Below are 17,387 nucleotides of genomic sequence, written 5' to 3' on the forward strand. Positions count from 1 at the left end.
AGCATTATAAAATGTGGAAGTGCTGGGCAGACGAACGTGGCCTGGAGTTAGAGCCTGCTCCACTGGCCCGACACCTTGCCCCAGCTTAATCACCTTTTGTTAGTGAGTGGCAAAACAGCTGCTTCCTAGGTAATGACACATCATAACTGTATAAATATAGCTATTGCTCTGCTTTGTTGCTCTGAAGTGGACGAAATGTTGATGGGGTGGGTTAGGGGAGGTTCTAGTTATTTGGTTAATATTTCATTTGTATTGAATTTCATTTTCTTCTGTATACCCATGAAAATAGTCAAAGTCAAAATAGTGTATGTTGATGCTGCAGAAGTTTCTGGGGTTCAGAGCTCTGCTTTATATGTGTAATTTGACAAATAAAATGTGTTTAAAAAAAAAAAATGAGTCTTCACAGCTCTTTCAGACAAAGGCGCTAGGCATTCCATAGGGACCAAACAATTCTCTGTGTAATTGCACAAAGGCTGTTATCATATGAAAGAGATGGACATATTGGTATGATCTAGCCTTTTCCCATAGACAGACTTTGGACTGCAAAATGTAAATCAAATTTAGGTTTGCGTCTTCAAATATTCGCATACAACTTCAGACTTTGGGTGATACAATATTTATTAGCTAGCGCTCGATAGGAAGGAAATTTCCATAATGTCATGTTGCTTGCATTTATTTTTACATTCCTGAGATCTATATATAATCACTTCTATTCTTTTTATCTTTGACATATTTCTGAATATATATTCTGGACTAAGCCTTGCTTTGAATAAAGTCTTTCAAATTTAATAGTATGAATTTCTTATTATGTGCTCACTTTGGTGCGGGAGGAGGGTGCAGGAGACAGATGCTGCAGACTCAAAACAAATCAAATAACTATTTGTTCAAACAGTTTTTTTTAACATTTACACATTCTCTTCGGGTACGTTTAGAGAGAGATAAGTGCGTCATAACTAATCTGTTTTCCCAGCTCAAGCGGGCGAGTTGATCCTCCAGTTCCTACCTGAAGGATAGAGTAAATCTCCTGGGTTGTGGTCTCGTGCCCCTCATGATGTAACAGTGACCCAAATCTACAATTTGCCTCATTAAAAGTTAATTTAGTGACTTTTACGGCTTGTAGAAAGGTCTTATTTGAAGGTCTGTCATTAAGGACTTTTTGAAAGGGTTAAGAAAACTTGCACTCCGAGATGGGAGCCTTATACATCGGAGCTCGATTTAATTTTGTCTAAATGTATGGCTCCTCCTTTCAAGCCTATGCATGACCGTCATTGGAGTATCTCACTTTGGAAGGTTGCTTTTCTAGTAGCTGTTAAATCAGCATGCAGAGTGAGTGAAATTCAAGCCCTGTGCGCCTTGGAAGCTTACAGACTCTTTCATGCAGGGTTGTTAAGAGAACAGATCCATCTTCTTACAATAAATGCTATCTGATTGCCACATCAGTGAACCCATATCATTGCCAGATTTCTTTAGCAATTCCTCATTTCCAATAATTCTTTTCATTTCTTAGATGTAATGAGTGTTCTGGCAATTTACTTAGGCAGGGCTCAAAAGGTCTAAGAAATGTAACCAGCCCTTTATGAACTAAGGGTTGCTGCAAACTAGCTATGTCCAAGCAGTCCATATCGAGGTGAATCTGGTCTTATATTTCATTAGGTTATCAACTGACCTCTTTCTATTAAACCTAATGTTATGTTCCACAAAACTACCTTAATATAGGCTCAGGTTGTCACCTAACCCTTCACCTATATTCTCCCTACCATTGCACTACATAACGATTCTTAGTACTGACATTTTACCTAGTTACGGTGATGTCCAAAGATGACATGGGGTTTTCTCCGAAAAGCTTAAGCCTCATTCACTATGCATGAGGATTCTTGGAATCACAGCAGGCCTACCATCTCCTGCATAAAACCTATGTATAAGTGTCATTCCTTCCGTTATCCCAGTCCGACATGACACAGCAAGGTATATACCCGGGGGGTACCACTTTGGGTCTATATACATCATCTCTTGCTGAGGTAGTCAGAGGAGAAAAGGACTTCCATGCCGACAAATTGACGCAAGACGCTGAGGCTCCTGCACGCATACACTCCAGCTCGCAGTGGTCTGACATCCCTTGCGGGTTGTCGATCTCGAGACCAAGACGAAGTCCCAAAGTCTCTCACTTCAGGTAATGGTGTTGACTTTATCCTAGAGGGCTTCTTGGCTTTACACCCACATATATAGTAGGTACACTTAGGCATATCTAGTTAGAGACGCATTATAGGAGTACGCATTTTACTACTGTCATGTATTTTATATACTTGCCTGTATTCATTGTTTTAGCACGATGGTAGAAATCTACCATCCTTTTACTCTGTTACTGCTTATAATCGTTTATATCTTTTACTGTCTAATGTTTGTTTCAGAACATCTATTTTACACTTGATTGACGTTGGTTCAATAAATGCTTATTGAGAAATGTCCCCACCGTTTATTCTGTGTATCTCTCTGAGACAAAGTGAGCACGAGTGACTGAGCGAAAATTAGTACACTGTTTCCACGATCCTGAGGGATCAGGGCTGTCATGTTCGATAGTTGCCAAGAACTATTCTCTCCTTTCTAGGGTTTCTACTGGCACTGTGAACTAGCTGGTATACAGGCTGACATATCCGGTAGGGGTGTCCAGAATCAGTCTGACTCCAATCCTACAGTATATGTTGTCTAAACGCACAGATCCTGTATAGGTTTATAGGAACTACACAGCACTAAATCTCATTCTGAACACAAGAAAGTGGGTACTGCAGCTTGGTTATAAAATGGTGCAGTGTTAGACATTTGTAGAGCAGTCACTTGAAACTCTGGTCATACGTTTAGCAAGCATTACTGTGTAGACAGACTTTAGAGTGATACAGTCATTGTAATGCTGTTCTAAGGAATCACTTTCAATGTGGTCCTTGTCGCGTAAGCTTTCTTAACTTTTCAGAACGAGCATGCTATTCTGTTCTATATTTACGATTTACAGTGAAGGTCCTGCGATACAGAAGAAAATATTACTTTCTTGTAATCCTAATTCTGCATTGTAGTTCTCTTCACTGAAGTCATAAACACATGCCTGCCTGTCTGGTCCGTCCACTTTTGAACATCAAGCTCGTTTTTTAAAACATTTTAGCTCTGCCTGTCATCCTCAAAGAACTGAGCCTGTTACGTATTTGCTAGTCCAAAGCATGCTGAGAAGATACGGAAGCAGCTGTCTTCTTAAAGGAACAGTGCATGATTTTCAGTTCTTTATACGTTTAGCCTTTAAGACTTTTCTTTTTCTATACGTTTGGGGTTTTTCCTTTGTTGCAGCATATTTCAGGCCTTTGATGTAATGTTACCTTATGTAGTATTTAAAATAAAAGAAAGAAATGGAAAAAATAGCCACATTTAGAGGTACTTGTATTTGGTTAATGAAACCTTTTCACTTCCCATGAATGAATATTCTAATTTTGGAAATTACATTTTCCAGGATCGTCACAGGCATGTAGGAATATTCTAATTTTGACTTCAGTGAAGCAACCATCGAAGCTATACTATAAGTAACAGTTCTTTCTGCTTGATTTCTGCATGTTTTTCCCCCTTACTAGGCTTCTTGTCGCTCATCGTTTCACCTGTATTCAGGTGTGTTGCCTAGGTGAAAACAAAACAGAAGTGGTTGTTTTCCTTCTAATCATATTGTTCCCGTTTGTCCAGTAACTCATGTCCCTAGTTGAGTGAGAAATTACTTGTCCTCAAATCAGGGGCTTGAACATTTTTTTTTTTTAGAAGACCCAGAATGCTAGGCAATTTCATAAACGTTACGTCCAGAATTTTTAATCTTTATACATGATACTCTATAACCATTTAATCAGGAAGCCATATTTATCAAGACCCTGAAGGTGGTCAGTCGGTGTATAAATAAATAAAAATCTAGTAGCTAAAAAGAGTGAAAGAGGGGGAACGTTCCAGCATAAACAGAAGGCTCACCAGAAGACTACAAGAGTCAGGCAGTGTAGCCAGGTTTAAATGACGTTGTGTAGAAAAAAAGGTATCCGTGTGTTGGTACTGCCTTCTACCTAATATGTATGACTAGGTAATGAAATACACACCTTTCAAAACAGAAGGAAGTATAATCTAATTTATATAGTTTAATTGAGTTTAGTAAACCGGTATCATGATTAGTTGCAGGATAAATTAGTGTAATGTTACATACTAGAGAAGGTTAAATTTACTAGTAACCAGAGCACATATGTAACGGTCAAAGCGGAGAGTTTTCAGCATGCGAAAGTATTAAAATTGGGAACAATATTAGATTTGGATGACAACACTAGCCAGCAGCACAACGTATTTCCAAGTTTTGTTGTAGATGACATACTATTTTATGCAGAGAAATCAGGATTCTTAATCCCTCAGCGTGCCACTGTAAAGAGGCTCACTGTTGATTAATTGTAGCATGTTCTTTTCTTACTCATGCAGATATGCCAATTTTAGAAGAGTCAAGCCGTCTTCAGGAATCTAAACTGTCAGAAACTTGCAAGACAAGTGTAGCTGAATCACCAATATTGCAAGTCCAGACAGACGAAGCTCATGAATTGAATAATGCTGGTGAAATGCTAGTAAGTATTGTACTTAAGAGATATACAAAGGGTTTGGTCAAGTAGTTTCTTTCAAAATCATTGAAACTTAAGACCTACTTCACTGTAAATATCGCATGTGTGCATTGATAGCCCTAATGCTCCTGAGGAGCCTTCTCAAATTAGCGTTGTATTTAGTATAGTCTTTGGGCTTTTTTCAGGGTTCATGTAATATGGTTTGTCAGAAAAACATTTGACACTCTCTTTCTCCAAGCTTTCTCTACAGCGTCCTTTTATCCTGTGCTACACAAAATGTGTTTGCGGGGATTCCAAGTTGGCTGCATTAAAGCAGGACACGCACAGGATGAGCTCTCAAGTGTCCTGGCTTGCAAATAGCAGTCACCTATATTCTCCAGAATAGGATACATAACTTGAAGGGCCCCAGAATATGTTGGGAAAGGTATCCCCTGACAAGTTCCCATCAACAGCAGAGGAGTGGGTAGAGAAACTTGAAAAGAGCAGGAGGACGAAATTGGAGATTGAAGCCAGAAGCTGCGGTGCTGACAACTGGAGTATGCATGAATAGGCATAGCAGTGGCTGAGTGTACCGAATAAGGCGGGAAGGTAGCTGTACTTGGGTGCAGAATGGGAAGCAGGTCTTGTGGAGGTTGCGAAAGCCCAAAAGACATGTTTTCTCTATCTTGCCTGTGGTGTTCTGCTGCTGCCTTCCTGCCTTCTGGAGACACCTGCTTACTTAGAGAGAGGAACAGGCGCAGAACCCTGGAGACATTTTTCCCAGCACTGCCCACGGGATTGGGACCATCATATTGATGAAAGTAGGGAGAGGTTGACTATGGAACTCACTATTGCCAGGACCTGATCAACATAATCAAGACACCCATGAAGGTGAGCTGACACATTGGAGAGGAGCTCATCTCTGGCTGCTCATCAGGAGATGAGCAGCCGTCTCTAATGTTGGTTACTTAGGCACAGGTTAAAAAAAAAAAACAGCAGAAGTCAGACAGTGGGAGTACTAAGTGAACAGACTTGACCCTAATATCGGGCCCTGGTGGTAACTAGATCATAAAGACTACAGAATTGTATTTTAGGCAGCTGCCCAGTCTTCTTGTCGAATTGCATACCTGCCCTCTCAAGCAAAAGTTTCTGGATGCCTTTTTCTCATCGAATAACATTAAATTGAAAATGATTGTTCTGTATAGCGCATTCCAATATGGTAAATCAGTTGTTCACATAATTTACTTCAAAGTACCACTTCTTTTTTTAATAATCCAATGTAATGGTGACAGGGAGAACAGAAATGTTGATTGGGGTGGGTGGATGGAGCAATCTGCAGACAAAGAGGAGGGAACAGGTCTAGATAGAACATAGTTTATGGGACCACATCCATCAAGGGAGATAGCATATGCTGATAATCCTGGGGAATGCCCGCAAATTGACCTGCATTCATGCGGTATGGAGATAATTTGTTGGGTGATTAACTAAGTCAAGCAAGAGATTAAATTGACTCATTAAACTCATTGGGTACAGTTAATAGGAAGATCAATGGCCAGAAAGTAGGTGGTATAGGAGGTTATCCGCACCTATAGCTTTATAAATTTGTTCTTAGCTTGCAGAGTTGTTCAGGAAGTTATGCAAGATGTTTATTTCATGTAATTGTTCACATGTGAAGACTCATTGTTCAGTCGTTGACCATGGGTGAAAATGAGAAGGCCTACTGTTAGAGCACTGACAAGGGTTGTACTGACCTCTGCCCATAGGAAATTGGCCTGGGAGGTCTAGTGTCCAGGGGTGGATAGAAAGAGATGCAATGTTGTGAGTAACCCTTCATAATATAAATGGTATTGACTTTCTTAGCAATGCGCTTTTTTCCCTCTAATCAGTTTTTTCAGTAAGAAATAAGGCCCCGCAGGCCAACACAAAAAAAGAAAAGCAGAATATGCACAAACAAAAGCAAACACCTGCGCACCTAGTCCTGCCCAAAATGCAATAAGATGCATAACAAATACATTAAATCAAGCACTTGTCCCGTACCAACATAGCTTATTCTCAACCTGTAAACACAAGAAGCTCATCATCCACTAGCTGTCCCAGAGATGGGACCTCTGTAATCCACCCACTCCTGCAAAATCTTAGGGTGTGTCTGCGGACATACCCGTGCCTTATAGACTGCTACCTCCAAACCCATGCAGTGATCCAGCCCCCCTCTTCCAGACTGCAAGGGATGGGGGGGCCTTGTCCTTCCACGCCCTCGCTATGTCTTGCTTCGCCAGAGTCTGCCCCAAAAACAGCAGCGAGAACTTTTATCTATTGCCACCTACGTTGTCATTGACTGGAAGGAGAATTTGTTTTGGGTCCATTTGGAATACACAGAGGCAAGACATCAACCCGCTTAGCAATGTCCTTAATAAAAGAACACAAGTGCTTACTTTACCGGAAAATGATCTTTCTAATTACTGTCAACTGGAGACATTTGCTGCAGGGAGACAAACAGCGCCTAGATTTGAGGAAGTCGCCAGTACAATAGTTCTCATCAGCAGATACTAACAAAAGGAGATGATAAATTACGAAGGTCTGGCTTCCAGTACCAAGTCACCTATGCTGTCAGAGATGGTGGGGTGGCAGTATGGGTTATCAATGGCTTCAGAGTCCACGCTCAAATTTGGACATGTCAATTCCTATTAGTTGTCTTGAAAGAATTCTGCACTTCAATGAAGGTACAGTTGTGTTGTGGGGAGTGGCTCGTTCAGTGGTTGACCATGGGGAAATGGACGGAAGGCCTTATCAGAGCACCTGGAAGATGATTTATACAGATATCTTAACACAAGAGATTAGCCTGAAATGTCTAGTGTCTGAAGGGCTTGAGAGGGGGTGCTAATCACCAGAACTCGACATGACCAGCAGCAGTGATGTCCTCTAAGAGCTTAAAGAAGTAAATGAGGGATATGGTTTTAGTAGATTCCTAGAGAGTTTTGCATTTTAGAGAGTTGTATTTCTCCTTTTTCCTAGCATACACACCTCTCGGATACTCGCATTGTTGACTTCCCTCCGTTCTCTCACTGGTCCGGTGTGAGCGGAAATAGGATCAGGTTCACTGTGAGAATATGCTCTGATTCAGGCTCAGTTCTTCACAGTGATCACCTCTGGGTTGGTCGTTTTTTTAATGAAGTGTTTTATAGAGATGCTCTAACACTTAAGGAACTCGGACTCTACTGCTTAATTTTCACAGAATGACTGAGGAGAGGGGATAATGGAGTTTTGTATGCAATGGAAAAAACTATCCTGTGATAAAATCATAGCCGTATCATCAGCATTTGACATTAGGGGTGGGCGGAATTTGCGTAATCGCGTTACGCAAATCTCCGCGAAACGGTAAAAAATCTCCGCGAACACGCAGAAATTCCGCGAACACGCGGAATTGCTTGTTCGCGATACTTTTTTCCTGTTCGCGATCGCTGTTTGCGTGCTCGGGGTGAAATATCTCGCGAACACGCATATTGAGAACGCAAACAAGCAAAAAATTTCGCGAAGTCGCGGAACGCAGATTTTTGGGCAATTTCGCGTTCTCCGCGGAACGCGAAATTACCCAAATTCCGCAAATTCCGCGAACGGAACGGAATTTGCCGCCCAGGCCTATTTGACATAAGGAATTGACACAGAAGCTGCGAGAAAAGGACCTCCAAGAACTGAAAAAAGCAGCACATAGATTTGGGGTTCATGGATAGATAAGTATATATCTAGCTATACATGGACCCCAAATCCTTGTGCTGCATTTTTCAGTTCTTGGAGGTCCTTTCCTCGCTGCTTTTGTGCCAATTCCTTATGTACACCCATGTTACAGCCGATATTACTATAGACTAAAAGGTACGAATAATTCCCCTTGAGAAGGGGAAATCTATCCTATTCGGGAATGTTCATGAAAACTTAACTACATCAAAGGCCACCGCATACGATGAACAAAATACACACCTCATGTTTATCTTAGATAGTTGTAACTATCTGTGAGGATTTGAAGCCCCTCCCCCCCCCCCCCCCCCCCCCCCCCCATAAGCAAGAATGCGATTTGCAGGGTAATGTTCTATGAAGGAGGAAACGCATCAGACCTGAACAGCTACACAGCCACTTTCAGTGAAAAAAAAGAAAATTGGTTCCTTTTTAGTAGGCCCTAATGCAAAAATAGTTTAACTACTTTCTAGTCACGGGGGTTCTGCATTGTTCGCACTTTACTGGTTGTTGCAAACCTGGACTATTCCCTGCTTTGCTTTGAACAAACACCTCAGACCAATTCTTTTATATAAAGTAAAAGATCATCCATAACTCGAGTTATTTTCCATTCCAAAGTGCAGGTCCAACCTCCAGAGAACAAGCAGGTGCCCAGCTTTGCTGAACTTGGAGAAACGTTTCTCTAACTCGCCCCAAATAATGTGGTGACCTGAGACTATTAAAGTTGAGACCTTTCCCCCTGCGCTTTGCCTAAGTAGCAGAACCTCGGTTAATTACCATTAGGGCCACTAATTAAATAAGGGCAATGAGTAATTCAGCATTGGCCTCCACACACACGAGATAGTTCTTGTCACTGTTACCCACTTACATTATGCCACATAGTAATATAGAAGTTTGAGCATTTCCCACAGGTGTTCGAGTTTAAAATAAACATGGGGAGTACTGAGATGCTGGAACTCCACCTTCAACTAGAAGATAATGGGTCAGTTAATGAAAGTGCCCTCTGGCCATGGGCTTCAGGGGGTTTTAAATATTTATGGGTAAAAAACACTCAGGACATGGCCACAGTATATAAAGGCAAATTCCGAGCTCTCTACAGGAAGTAAAAGAGATGAACAGGTGGAAAGGTAAGTATATATCTTGGGTAACCAAGATAGGGGGTACTTAAAATGGCTTTCCTGTGTATATTCCTAGAGATGAGTTAATGTAATTAAAATGTTCTATAATTAAACTACTATGGTATGGTAAATGAATGCGGAAAAGTTAAAAGATTTCTATGGCGCCGCGGAGACAAGGGTAGAATAGGATGTCCAGGTGTGAAGGCACGCCATCATGCTACCCAATTTAGGATGCTCCAAGCTGCACTGAAATCGAAAAAATTGTTGGCTTTTCATGAAGCATCCAATCACAGCGCAAGTGTTATGGAGTGCCCTATATTTGTCAAAGAGCAGAGACCGAAATCCTTGTACATAAATTCTTTTATCTTGATGCTCTTGAAATCCTTGGCCAAATTGGTGTCGCTCACCGCTCTTGCTAACTTTCCAGCCCATTTTTTCCTTACTTGAATTAAGTCTCCCTGTAAACCAGAGGCAGGTGTTAACACCTTTTAGAGATGGAGGCTGCCACATGATTGACAACATGTTTGAGAATCTCCAGGTCAACAGGTTTGTAAGGTACAGGTTGGACTTTGGAATAACTGAATGGGAGAGGCCACGGTATTACCAACTGTGCCACTGCATGATGAACATAAACCAAAGGGTGAGACTGTAGTCACCTGGCAGTATTTTGAAGAGTGCATTTTTGAATTCACTGCCCTCAGGGGCCTGATGTCAACAAACTGTGTCAAGACCAGACACAGTCTCACAGATTGCTTGGAAAGTCTAGCTGGGCAGAAACATATTTAATATAACATTCGACGGTTGTCAAAAAAAGAAGTGCAAGAAAAGTGCTCATGTGAGAGGTGAGTGAAGATCGAAAAAATCAGAAAAGAAACAGTTTTAAGATCATAGTATTTTAGTTCTACAGAGGTAATGCCCTCTTCGCCTAAGTCGGGTCAAAACGTTGACACCCCTCACTCTACGGCCTGGAATATATATCTGCCCTTCCCATAGCTTGATGATGCATTTTAATTAAAAAAGCATAATCCAGAAGAGAAGACGTGGGAAAATGTAATTAAAATTGTGTTATAAACAGGCCAAGAACTCTGGTTTACTCTTTGCAGCATCATTGCAACCAGCGTTCATTGCCACCAGCGTTACCTCTGTAGAACTAAGATACTATGATCTTGAAATGGTTTATTTTCTGAATTTTTATTTCTTAAACTCACCTCACATGAGCACTTTGCTTGCACCTCCCCTTTTATTTGACAACCGTCGAATGTTAAATTGAATATGCAAGTTCAATTAGAAATATATAAAGAAGATTTTGCCTCTTGAATTCATTTATTTTGTCTTTTTCTCTGGTGTAGGGTTGAAGAGTATTTTACTCTTGTCAAAGTGATAAGAAAATAACACTTTTTTGTGACTCAATCAATTTAAAGAGTCCTTTTGCCTCTTTCGTCTCCAAAGAGGACACGTCAGGGCCAATTGTTGTTCTTACCGTAATGTACCCAGGTCCTCTGACGTATTATGGGTTACCCCATTAGTTTGTAATGATATTCTATGTGGACAAATTAAATATCATCTAGTGATTTATGATTCTGTCTTTGCATGAATGGCAACATCCATACACTCCTTGACTTTTTCGATTGTCTCTTTTAACCATCTTGGTTATGAGAAGGTAGACCTGTCCCTTTCGTAAAGACCAAGGTGCCGATCACGATCCTGCAAAAACCGGGTACGAACCGTCGGACGGAGCACAATCTCCGCCCGACGCGTACCCGGTCGTCAATTTTCACAAACAAGGAATTACGATTCGCACGGGTACACCATCACCGTACGAATCGTAAAAAAGCCCGACCGAACCAAAAAACACCTACCAATGCGATCCGGGAAAGCGCCGACCTGACGTCGGGACGCTCGCAGCCAGCCATTCACGACCCAGGAATCACGATTCGCACCGACGTCACCCCGCACGGTGAATATTTTGCGGCAGCCAAAAACTGCCGGGAAATCAGGACGACGCGAACAAGGACCACCAGTACGCGACGGACAGACAGGACGACGCGAACAAGGAGGACCAGTACGTGACGGACACACAGGACGACGCCACCAAGGAGGACCCGTACGCGACAGGACGACGCGATCAAGGAGGACCCGTACGCGACAGGACGACGCGAGCAAGGAGTACCAGTACGCGACGGACAGACATGGACCCGAACCTACGAGTCATCCCTGCCCTCATAGCAGTACACCTCCTCTACAGGTTACGACGCAGACGCCGCAGAAGGTCAGAATAACTAAGGGAGGGGGGAAAGTGGGGTGGGGTGGGGGTGGCACGACCAGGGCAGGCCACAAAACAACCACATAAGTCACACACCACACATGGCCTGGACATACCTGACTCCCATGCCCTGGTCACCACGAGGGGGTGGGGGCGTGTCCTGATAAGCCAGCGACCGCCACAACGGAAGTCCGTCACCACGCGAACCGGCAACACAACCAGACAGGTACGTCCCGTACCCACGCCTGAAGAGCGTGGGTACGAGTCGGACCACGCCCACACACGTCACCCCAACAATGGCGGGACGGATCGCACCCACGTGGCAAAGGCCTGGGTACGGGCCGCACAAACATCACATAGCGTGGGGACGGATATGTACGGACCCTACCCCCACCCCGTATGCAAGGAGCGTACCCCCCAGCCCAACAGTGTAAGTACGACCCGTACCCCCACCCGCGTATGCATGGAGCGTACCCCCCAGCCCAACAGTGTAAGTACGACCCGTACCCCCACCCGCGTATGCATGGAGCGTACCCCCCAGCCCAACAGTGTAAGTACGACCCGTACCCCCACCCGCGTATGCATGGAGCGTACCCCCCAGCCCAACAGTGTAAGTACGACCCGTACCCCCACCCGCGTATGCATGGAGCGTACCCCCCAGCCCAACAGTGTAAGTACGACCCGTACCCCCACCCGCGTATGCATGGAGCGTACCCCCCAGCCCAACAGTGTAAGTACGACCCGTACCCCCACCCGCGTATGCATGGAGCGTACCCCCCAGCCCAACAGTGTAAGTACGACCCGTACCCCCACCCGCGTATGCATGGAGCGTACCCCCCAGCCCAACAGTGTAAGTACGACCCGTACCCCCACCCGCGTATGCATGGAGTGTACCCCCCAGCCCAACAGTGTAAGTACGACCCGTACCCCCACCCGCGTATGCATGGAGCGTACCCCCCATGCCAACAGTGTAAGTACGACTCGAACCCTCACCCGCGTATGCAAGGAGCGTACCCCCCAGCCCAACAGTGTAAGTACGACCCGTACCCCCACCCGCGTATGCATGGAGCGTACCCCCACCACACCAGTGTAAGTAGACTCGTACCCTCACCTCGAATGCATTGAGCGTACCCCCACCGTGTATGTTCCAAGCGTACATATCCTGAAATCGGAGGTGTGTGTGCAGAGTCCACCCAGCAGTGCCCTGAGACAGGAGGGGTGTGTGCAGAGTCCTCCCAGCAGTGCCCTGAGACAGGAGGGGTGTGTGCAGAGTCCTCCCAGCAGTGCCCTGAGACAGGAGGGGTGGGTGTGGAGTCCTCCCAGCAGTGCCCTGAGACAGGAGGGGTGGGTGCCTATCACTCCCAGCAGTGCCCTGAGACAGGAGGGGTGTGTGCAGAGTCCTCCCAGCAGTGCCCTGAGACAGGAGGGGTGGGTGCCTATCACTCCCAGCAGTGCCCTGAGACAGGAGGGGTGGGTGCAGAGTCCTCCCAGCAGTGCCCTGAGACAGGAGGGGTGGGTGCCTATCACTCCCAGCAGTGCCCTGAGACAGGAGGGGTGGGTGCAGAGTCCTCCCAGCAGTGCCCTGAGACAGGAGGGGTGTGTGCAGAGTCCTCCCAGCAGTGCCCTGAGACAGGAGGGGTGTGTGCAGAGTCCTCCCAGCAGTGCCCTGAGACAGGAGGGGTGGGTGTGGAGTCCTCCCAGCAGTGCCCTGAGACAGGAGGGGTGGGTGCCTATCACTCCCAGCAGTGCCCTGAGACAGGAGGGGTGGGTGCAGAGTCCTCCCAGCAGTGCCCTGAGACAGGAGGGGTGGGTGCCTATCACTCCCAGCAGTGCCCTGAGACAGGAGGGGTGGGTGTGGAGTCCTCCCAGCAGTGCCCTGAGACAGGAGGGGTGGGTGCCTATCACTCCCAGCAGTGCCCTGAGACAGGAGGGGTGGGTGCAGAGTCCTCCCAGCAGTGCCCTGAGACAGGAGGGGTGTGTGCAGAGTCCTCCCAGCAGTGCCCTGAGACAGGAGGGGTGGGTGCAGAGTCCTCCCAGCAGTGCCCTGAGACAGGAGGGGTGGGTGCCTATCACTCCCAGCAGTGCCCTGAGACAGGAGGGGTGTGTGCAGAGTCCTCCCAGCAGTGCCCTGAGACAGGAGGGGTGGGTGCCTATCACTCCCAGCAGTGCCCTGAGACAGGAGGGGTGGGTGCAGAGTCCTCCCAGCAGTGCCCTGAGACAGGAGGGGTGGGTGCCTATCACTCCCAGCAGTGCCCTGAGACAGGAGGGGTGGGTGCAGAGTCCTCCCAGCAGTGCCCTGAGACAGGAGGGGTGTGTGCAGAGTCCTCCCAGCAGTGCCCTGAGACAGGAGGGGTGTGTGCAGAGTCCTCCCAGCAGTGCCCTGAGACAGGAGGGGTGGGTGCCTATCACTCCCAGCAGTGCCCTGAGACAGGAGGGGTGTGTGCAGAGTCCTCCCAGCAGTGCCCTGAGACAGGAGGGGTGTGTGCAGAGTCCTCCCAGCAGTGCCCTGAGACAGGAGGGGTGGGTGCCTATCACTCCCAGCAATGCCCTGAGACAGGAGGGGTGTGTGCAGAGTCCTCCCAGCAGTGCCCTGAGACAGGAGGGGTGTGTGCAGAGTCCTCCCAGCAGTGCCCTGAGACAGGAGGGGTGGGTGTGGAGTCCTCCCAGCAGTGCCCTGAGACAGGAGGGGTGTAACACATGTGTGTGAGGCCAGAATTATCCACATGCATACTGGCTACAAGGGAACATGTCCCCATGAACTCATGTCAACAGACTCCACACACAAGTACAGTGATCACCAAGGATGCCACGATTGTTGCAGGTGGACACATGGCCCTGCATGCATGGCCAAAGTAGAAGGGCTCCGTCACACACACAGCTCATGTAGACACAGTTCTGCGCTAAACATTGGGAACACCCTGCAGGGAAGAAAGCTGGGTACACAGAGGAAGGAATACACCCTGGGACAAGTGCACCATGCAGTAACTGCTTACATGAACAAAGAAAGTTAGCCAACACCTTGTGATGGCACACAGATCCCAGGGTCCCACCAATGAGCAGTACACTACTACACATCCCACACACCCAAACCCTTACACACCACCCAAAACCATGTAGCAGCCCCACCAACACCAATACCAGCATAGCAGTAGTGTGATAATGAAAAAAAAATTAAGCTTTATTCAGCATGAGCACAATGTCCGTGGATCGCAGGCAGTTCAATCTTCACAAAGCCCATAGGGCAGTCAATGATTCTCAGCTGGATGGGGGACACAGTGGGATGCGTGTCCCCTACCTTGCCTGCACAGTCAAATGGCATCGTCTTCCACACTGGTGAGGGCATCAGGGGGGGGGGAAGCAACAGGCACCGCAGGGACATCAGGGCAAAGGGGCGGCGTTGTGGGTGCAGGGATGGAGGACTCCACCACAGGGGGTGGGGCAGGGCCAAAGGCGGAGGCCAGGATGGCACTACACACCTTTGCAAGGTCCTCCAGGGAGTCCCCTGCACCCGAAGGGACCTCAGGCCCCAAGGAGGGGGGGGGGGTCAGAGGGATGGGTCGCAGCGCCACTGGGGGAGGGTGGAGACAGGGGGGGAGACTCAACCACCCTGACCGGGGACCTCCTTGACCGCTTGCGTGGTGGTGTAACCGTGGGGCTCAGGGACAGAGCGGCCATGAAGGAGTCCTTGGGGGAGATGTGGCCAGGAGAGCTGAGGGGAGGGGATTTGGAGGGAGTGGACTGGGTGGAATGCGGACTCCCACTATGGCTGCGTGTCACACGTTTGCCCCCCGACCCAGTGGGTGTGCCTACCTCACCCTGTGTGTGCGTGTCAGGAGGAGTGCGGTGGACCTTCCCTGCTGGTGTGGTGCCCGTGTCCGTTGATGTGGGTGCATGCCGACGTCTGGGTGTACGTGGGACAGGCATGGGAGTGGGAAGTGTGGATGGGGCAGGGGTAGGTGGGGGGAGGTCGCGCTGCAGGAGACCCACTGCTGCAGTCAGTGTGGAGTCGATGGACCTCAGCAAGTTGCGTTGGTCAGCCTGCGATGAATGAATGCCCTCCAAGAAAGCCTCGATGTTGGTGAGGGTTTTGCCGTGGGCATGGAGGACATTAAGGATCGCAGCCTGACCAACCTGCAGTTGCCGCTGGATGTCCACAGACTCTGCATTGGCGGCAGCAGTGGAGACAGGGGCAGGGGGTGCGGTGCCTGGCAGGAAGGAGACATGCTGTGACCGGGCACGCTGGGAAGGGACACGAGCAAGTGGGAGGCGGCTGATGGAAACTGAGGGGGCGGTGCGAGCTGTTGTTCCGCTGTCAGCTGCTGGTGCAGCCTCCGCCCACTCGGAGACATCGTCCTCGGACCTGTCAGCTTCGTAGTCTGATGTGCCAGTCGACAGGTCCTCGGCCACACTCTCCTCCGCCTCTGTCCCACTCGATGTGCCAGACCCGATGTCACGGCTGGCACTGGTGCTCGGTCCCTCCGCCTGGTCTGTGTCCATGTCTCCCTCTGTGTCCCCCGACGATGCTGTGGGCAGGGTGGAGAGACAGAAATTAATCAGACACCTGTACACATCTGTCACATGAGTCCAATCTACATAGGTAACATTGCATAGCCTGAAAAGGAAGATCCCTAACATCTACTGAACAGGGTACCGATGTAGGGCATGAAACACACAGTTGGTTGAGCCACCATGCCACTGAAATACCATGGAGAGCATGAGACAATAGCTAAAGACAGGAAACGGAGTCTGACATAGCACCCAGGCCCTGGGGACAATCCAGCACTGCATCTGCACCACACAGCGTTGGCGAAAATACCGATGACCAGGGACCATATCCATGAACTTGAGACACATGCTGCATAGGTAATGCTGAAAACATGCCCAACATGACTCGGTCACTGCACATTGCGTGTGTGTCCAGACACATCACACACTGCCCAGACCCGGCAAGTGGAAATCAGGATTTGACACATAGGCATTGTCCGCCCCAACAAGACCCTACACGAGGCAAATTGTTGAGACACAGGTGGCACCAACATCTCATAGTCTGGGTGATACACACAGGGGCAGGCAAAAAGCAAGATTGGACGCCAAACAGCCAAGGTGCGCCTGTACAAATAATGAGGTACCAGTGCCCATCCTCAGATGAGTATAACAAGACACACAGGCACTGGCAACTGTGAGTATGAAGAAGGACAATCAGGTCAGGCTGCACAGTGGACACCTGTACAAAATAGTACGTCAATATACATGGTGACAGGGGACAATGGCACAGAGCACAACCTACGCTGTAGACACTGAGATTGGCCACGTTTATGATGACACATACACCACTGAGGAAAAGGTGCCCCAGGGGACAGTAGTGGGCACGCAACTACATGCTACTGAATGGTAATGACTGCAACACACGTCACCATCCCTGCACTATGTGTATCGCACACTCATGCACATCATGTCACAGGCCACTACATAGGACATGCGCGCTGTAAGGCATGACACATGAGAGACCAACTCCCATGTCTGGAGTCAGCATCAGTGCCAACTGACATGGAACCCACATGCAGTGAACTTGACAGTGCACAGGCAAGGTCCCACAACCTGTTACACACCACCCCCACACATGATGCTACAGTCATTGTTCTCGTGGACAAAGCGCCAGCCTACATTACCTTGTGAAGGAGTGACTACACA

At 47.5% G+C, this 17,387-nt stretch overlaps 1 protein-coding gene across 1 annotated transcript in view; it reads left to right on the plus strand.

Moving 5' to 3' along the window:
• Positions 1-17,387, plus strand: part of RAD21L1 (RAD21 cohesin complex component like 1) — a 1,288,752-nt gene that overhangs the window by 1,098,263 nt on the left and 173,102 nt on the right. The window contains exon 11 of the mRNA XM_085619570.1: positions 4,477-4,616. Coding sequence (XP_085475696.1) covers positions 4,477-4,616 — 140 coding nt within the window. The remainder of the gene's footprint in view (positions 1-4,476; positions 4,617-17,387) is intronic.

Source organism: Triturus cristatus, chromosome 7 (assembly GCF_964204655.1).
Source record: "Triturus cristatus chromosome 7, aTriCri1.1, whole genome shotgun sequence".
Classification (NCBI taxonomy): domain Eukaryota; kingdom Metazoa; phylum Chordata; class Amphibia; order Caudata; family Salamandridae; genus Triturus; species Triturus cristatus.